This window comes from Malus domestica, chromosome 16 (assembly GCF_042453785.1).
Source record: "Malus domestica chromosome 16, GDT2T_hap1".
In the NCBI taxonomy this organism is placed as follows: Eukaryota; Viridiplantae; Streptophyta; class Magnoliopsida; order Rosales; family Rosaceae; genus Malus; species Malus domestica.
The window spans coordinates 21,647,216-21,653,339 of NC_091676.1; the positions used below are offsets into that span (position 1 = coordinate 21,647,216).

Here is a 6,124-nt window from a genome sequence, read left to right on the forward strand (position 1 = left end):
AGTCTTCATAATCACGTATGTGAGCATGGTTAATCACATGAAACACCAATAAGTGAGAAAATCGAAATATAAATATCAGACTTGATGTAATATATTGATATTTTAAATTCTAAGGTCCTCATTGATCAGACCACGTAAGTCTGCTTAGTGCTTCAAATGAAGCCCTCCAAAAACTGTTAAAAGAATGAAGAATAATGATTAAAACCTTATGTCCAAAACCCAGTCAGTGCTAGCATAATGACTGGTTTAACTATATCAAAATACCTTAGTTTTCCACCTTTAATGAAAATAGTATCAAAAAACATTCTTCATATCATCTTGTAAATGCTTGTGACTTTAAAACATTAACTTTACATTTTACTTGATAACTGCATTCAAACAGCCACACAAATATAAAACAATAAACAAGATCATAATAAAGATAACTTAAACTTTATAATCCAAAACTCACAAACCAACAAAAAAACTAATAGTCTTCGTGACTTAACTCCAAAATCAATGCAAGAGAACTAACTAAAACATGAATTTCCCACTAATTCAATGCATCAAAGTAAAAAACTAAGCCCATGTTTTTCACATGCACATGGAACACTACATTAGGAAGAGCTTTATTGAGTGGATTCGCCAACATTGACTTAGTATCAAAGCAATCAATTTTAACTTGCTCCTTCTTGACTTCATTGCGAATCATCTTATACTTGAGATCCAAATGTCTAGTTCCATTAGACCTTTTGTTGTTCCGAGCATGGAAAACAACAGCTTTGTTATCACACCATAACTGAATGGGCCTCGCAATCGATTCGGCAACATTCATGCTAGATATAAAGCTCTTCAACCACAGAGCTTGTGAAGGGGCTTCATAGCAAGCTACATATTGAGCCTGCATTGTAGACGTTGCAACTTCCCCTTGTTTTGCACTTTTCCAAGACACTACTCCTCCAGCGAGCATGAAAACGTAGCTGGAAGTAGACTTGAGAGAATTTGCACACCCCGCAAAATCTGAATCTGAGTAGCCAATCAACTCAAGGTTATTGGTCATTCTATAGCAAAGCTTATAAGTCTTAGTCCTTTCCAAATACCTCATGACTATCTTTGCAGCCATCCAATGAGTAAAACTTGGATTAGATTGATATCTAGACAAAACACCAATTGCTTGAGCGATTTCGGGTCTAGTGCACACTTATGCGTACATGAGGCTGTCAATAAGAGAAGCATAAGGTCTACCAGCCATCTCTGCCCTTTCAGTTTTAGTTTTAAGGCATTGGGATTTACTTAGCTTGTCTGCCTTTGCCATGGGAATGTCACAACCATTGCAATCCTGCATCTCGATCCTTTTCAAAACTTGTTTAACGTAAGCCTTTTGAGATAAGCCAAGTATTTTATTCTTCCTATCTCTGGTAATTTCTATCCCCAAGATGTAAGATGCCTCTCCCATGTCCTTCATCTTAAATCTATTAGACAAGAAAAGTTGTCTCATGAAGTAGGGTAAGATTTGTGCTAGCTAGCAAGATATCATCTACATAAAGGACCAAGATTACAAAATTCCTCCCACTGAATTTTAGATATATGCACTCATTAGACCGGTTCTCAATGAAACCATAATCTTGTATAACTTGATCAAATTTCAAGTACCATTGTCTTGAGGCTTGTTTCAAACCATAAATGGATTTCTTGAGCTTACACACCAAATTCTCTCTCCCTTCTTGAATGAACCCTTCCGGTTGCTTCATGAAAATTTCTTCATCCAAATCACCATTCAAGAATGCGGTTTTTACATCCGTTTAGTGTAGAAACAATCAAAGTGAGCTACAAGTGCCATTATGACCCTAAATGAATCTTTGGTAGAAACCGGAGAAAATGTCTCATTGTAGTCAATTCCTTCCTTTTCAGTGAAACGCTTGGCTACTAATCTAGCTGTATATCACTCTATGTCTCCCTTAGAATCTCTTTTGGTTTTGAATACCGACTTACATCCTATAGCCTTGCACCCCTTTGGTAATTGTACCAACTCCCAAACTCCATTCTTACTCATTGATTCAAGCTCAGACTTCATGGCTTTCAATCACTCTTCATTTTAAGAACTAGTCAAGGCCTCCTTGAATGTAATTGGATCATCAAACTCTCCCAGATTCTTAAAGATAACAAATAAAATCATCTGATATTGCATGCATTCTAATTCTTTGGGATTTTCTTAAAAAGACTTGATTTTGGTCATCAACATTGTTAGCAGGAACTATGGGTTCATTCACTTGGATTGGCATATCATGGTCATCAAATGCAATTTCTTGCTGCTCAGTTTCCACGTGAGCATTAGGAAGTGGACTTTCTTCACTTGCTGCCATGGTGGGGTCAACCACAATACCTTCTTATACAGTAGGTCCTTGTTCATTATTTACTTCCTTTTCCTCTTCAAAGCTGAAGCTTTCAACCTCTAAATCACCAATCAAATCTTCTATAAACTTAGCTCTCCCAATTTCAATAATTCTTGTGGTGTGATTTGGACAGTAAAATCGATAAACTTTGCTCCTTTCGGGATATCCAATGAAGAAACAACAAATGGTTCTTGGGTCTAACTTTTTCTTCAAAGGATTACAAGCTCTTGCTTCTGCCTTGCAACCCCAAACTTTTAGATGAAATATACTCGGTTTCTTCTTGTACCATAATTCATATGGAGTGCTTGGAATAGATTTGCTAGGAGATCTATTTAAGATGAAGTTCGCTGTCTTTATAGCCTTGCCCCACAAAAACATTGGCAACTTAGTGCAACACATCTTACTCCTCACCATATCTTTAAGAGTTCTATTTCGTCTTTCCGAAACTCTGTTCTATTTAGGTGTTCCAGGATTAGTGTACTGTACTACAATGCCATTCTTTTCTAAAAATTGTGCAAAAGGTCCAGGACGACGATCAGCTTCATCATACTTGCCATAGTATTCCCCACCTCCATCGGATCTAACAACCTTATTTTTAAGTCTAATTTGTTTTCCACTTCAACTTTATATATTTTAAAAGCTTCAAATGCAGCAGATTTTTCAGCCAAAAGATATATGTAGCCATACCTTGAATAGTCATCAATGAAGGTGATGAAATATTTAAAACCATCATGTGTTGGTGAAGGAAACGGACCGCAAATGTCTGTGTGAATAAGTTCCAACAAAATTTGGCTTCTAATTGTACCCTTCTTTTTTGTGTTAATCATTTTTCCTTTTATACATTCAACACAAACATCCATGTCTTGATAATCAAGTGGTGGCAAAATTTCAGTTTTTGTTAAAGTTTGCATTCGTTCCTTTGATATATGTCCTAACCGTTTGTGCCATAACTTGGATGAAGTTTCATTGGTTGAGATCCTTCTTTTAATTCCTATGGTGTTCATGGAGACAAATGGAACCTTGCAATTTAGCTTAAATAGACCATCAACAAACTGGCCACTTCCAACATAATTCAACTTATGATTAATATTGAAGCCATCTTCATCAAAATTCGGAAAAAAATTATTCTTGATGAATTTACACCCTCTTGCTTATAAACCCCTGCAAGGTATTTGTAATATGCATAGAAGCACCACTATCAAGCCACCATGTATCAGAAGGAACATCAACCAAACTAGTTTCAAAGCACACAAACACAACGTTCTTACCTTTAGCCTTTTGTTTCTCTAACCAACGCTTATACTTTGGGCAATCCTTCTTCAAAAGCCCAACAAATTTCTTACAGAAAAAACACTTCAAACCATTTGGTTTAATCGCTGCCTTGAAGTTGTTAGACCCTTTAGGTTTGTAGGAGGGGTTTTTGGAAATTTCTTTGACTGAATTCTTAGCATGGATGTGGACAAAATTAGCAACCTTGCTCTTGTCTTGTCTTATGTTCTGCTCTTCGTGAACACAAATAGCTATAAGCTCATTGAGATCCCACTTTTCCTTTTAAGCATTGTAGGTGCTTTTCAGTTGAGAGTAAGGCAAAGAGTTGAGAGCCACATGAACCAAGAATGGATCACTAATTGCAACACCCAAAGCATTCAACTTAGCAGTAATATCAATCAGCCCCAATATGTGCTCCCCTACACTTCCATCGACAAACTTGGTTGTCATCAATGAGTTCATAAGGTTTCCAGTTTCAGCTTTGTCGGATTCCTTGAACTTAGCTTCAATTTATGCCAAAATTTCCTTAGCACTATCCATATCAGCGATACCACCTCTCACATTGTCAGACATTGGCCTTTTCATGATGAGAATTGCCATCCTATTTGCGTTATGCCACTTCTCATACTTGTTTTTAATATTAGTCGAGTCGTCCTTTTCGGGAACATCTGGTTTTTCCTCTCTCAAAGCAACGTCTAAGTCCATGAAACCTAGAACAATCTCTATGTCATATTTCCACTTTTTATAGTTGGTCCCAATTAAGGCTTGGATTGAATTGAAATTCAAAGAAGCATTGACAACTGAAGATTAAACAAACAATACATACTCAATCCCCATAAACTTCAAAACATAATTAACTTACACCTATGGGCAAGAAAGTTAATATGTACGTGGCACTAAAATACATAGTTATAAGAATTACTTTCATAAAACAATTTCCACACTTACGAGCAAGAAGAAAACCTTCCACAAATTCTTATAGTACATATTCCATACCATGCTATTGTCTAATTGAACCAATTAAAATAATCCACACTTACGAGCAAGAAGATTATTGTAATCGTTATAATTAATCAATAGGACTTTGGATTTAGAGACCACTCAAATCAATTAAGTCGCTACGGCTTGCTTAATCGATATCAAACAAGTGATACCTAAAAACTTGATCAAATATTACTTTATGCATGTCGGATTATTAATCTTTATATCAGACATGTCTTACAATCCATCATGCAAATATATGTCCAATTTCAATGTCTTTCAACTAGTCCTTGTATTGGCAATACGTTAATTAACACGGCATCCATGCACAACAATATAATAATGTAAACCCTTCATCTAATTTGCATGCCAAACAATTGAAAAACATAGCAGCCATCATGCATAATTATTTGAAGGCAAAAACTAAACCAGAAAACTATAAACGATAACATGATGAACGACAGAAAAAAGAACTTTACCGAATTTTCTAATTTAATTTTCTTTTAAGGTCTTAATTATACAAGCTACGCTCTGATACCAAATGTAAAACTTTATTAGCCTACATAGATTAAAACACAAGTAAGTAACTAACCTGAAGACGCCATGGACAAAAGCTTGGTACGCAAAGAGTCTTTTACGTTGTATTGATCCTTAGCAATCAAACCATATGGGGAGTTTTTGAATATTGCGTGTGTTAGCAAATGTATGGACCTTCACTTATATTAGCATGTTAACCTAATAGGCTTAGCACATCATTGAGACCTAATAGGTAATTGAATATGTCTATATCTCCTTAACCAATCAGGATTAGGAACCCCTTTAGCAAGAATAACAACTTAATATTACATTCCTTTTTGCAACAGGTAAAGTCCAAGTTAATTCCCTAATCCTAACTTGATTCTCAAGTAACGTACAATGATTGTGAGACCGCAAAATCTTGTGAGAACTGGATTTTACTCCAATAGGTTCAATTTGCAGGTAAAAAAGATTTGTGTTGGTTTGGTTTTCACGGGGGAGAAGAGAGAGTGTGAGAGAGTGATGAGATAAGAGAGATGCCCGAAGAGAAGAGAGAAATCAAGGGAGAGAAAGGAGAGAGAGAGAGAGTTCCAAAAGATTGGGGACTCCTCCTTGGGTCCCACGTGGCACCCAAAACAAAGCCACATGTGTTCCAAATAGCAATTTACCAAAATAACCTTGTTGTTCAAGGGTTCGTAGAATCTTCGTTATAACTCCGAATTCGATTCTGCTTGTTTCCATGAATTCGTATCGATGCGTACTATTCCAATATGTAAATGAAAGTGGCAAAACATATAGGAATCAGATATGTCCTTGAGAATCCCATTCAGTACAATAGGGGCAATTTCGTTCTTTTACTTGTCGAAAAATTTATACACTGTAAATATTACTGAGTCGTAACAACATACGAAAAATGGAATACGTAATTTTAAACAATGAAATCCGAGGACGGGATTTCACACTAGTGGTTGATTTCTGGGCATATG

At 36.1% G+C, this 6,124-nt stretch overlaps 1 protein-coding gene across 1 annotated transcript; it reads right to left on the reverse strand.

Moving 5' to 3' along the window:
• Nucleotides 1-3,923: 3,923 nt before the first annotated feature.
• On the reverse strand, nt 3,924-5,227 carry LOC139193055 (uncharacterized). Its single transcript, XM_070816011.1, has 3 exons — nt 5,215-5,227; nt 4,196-4,441; nt 3,924-4,144 (listed from the first exon to the last, which is right to left on the reverse strand). Exons 1-3 carry the CDS (start codon nt 5,225-5,227, stop codon nt 3,924-3,926), a joined length of 480 nt encoding a protein of 159 aa, XP_070672112.1.
• Between the last annotated feature and the right edge of the window lie 897 nt (nt 5,228-6,124).

What these genes read in the sequence shown, in the direction of transcription:
- LOC139193055 (XM_070816011.1), bottom strand. An exon ending in AATGTCTGACAATGTGAGAG is followed by an intron (nt 4,145 to 4,195) that starts GTGGTATCGCTG and finishes CATAAATTGAAG; the next exon opens with CTAAGTTCAAGGAATCCGAC.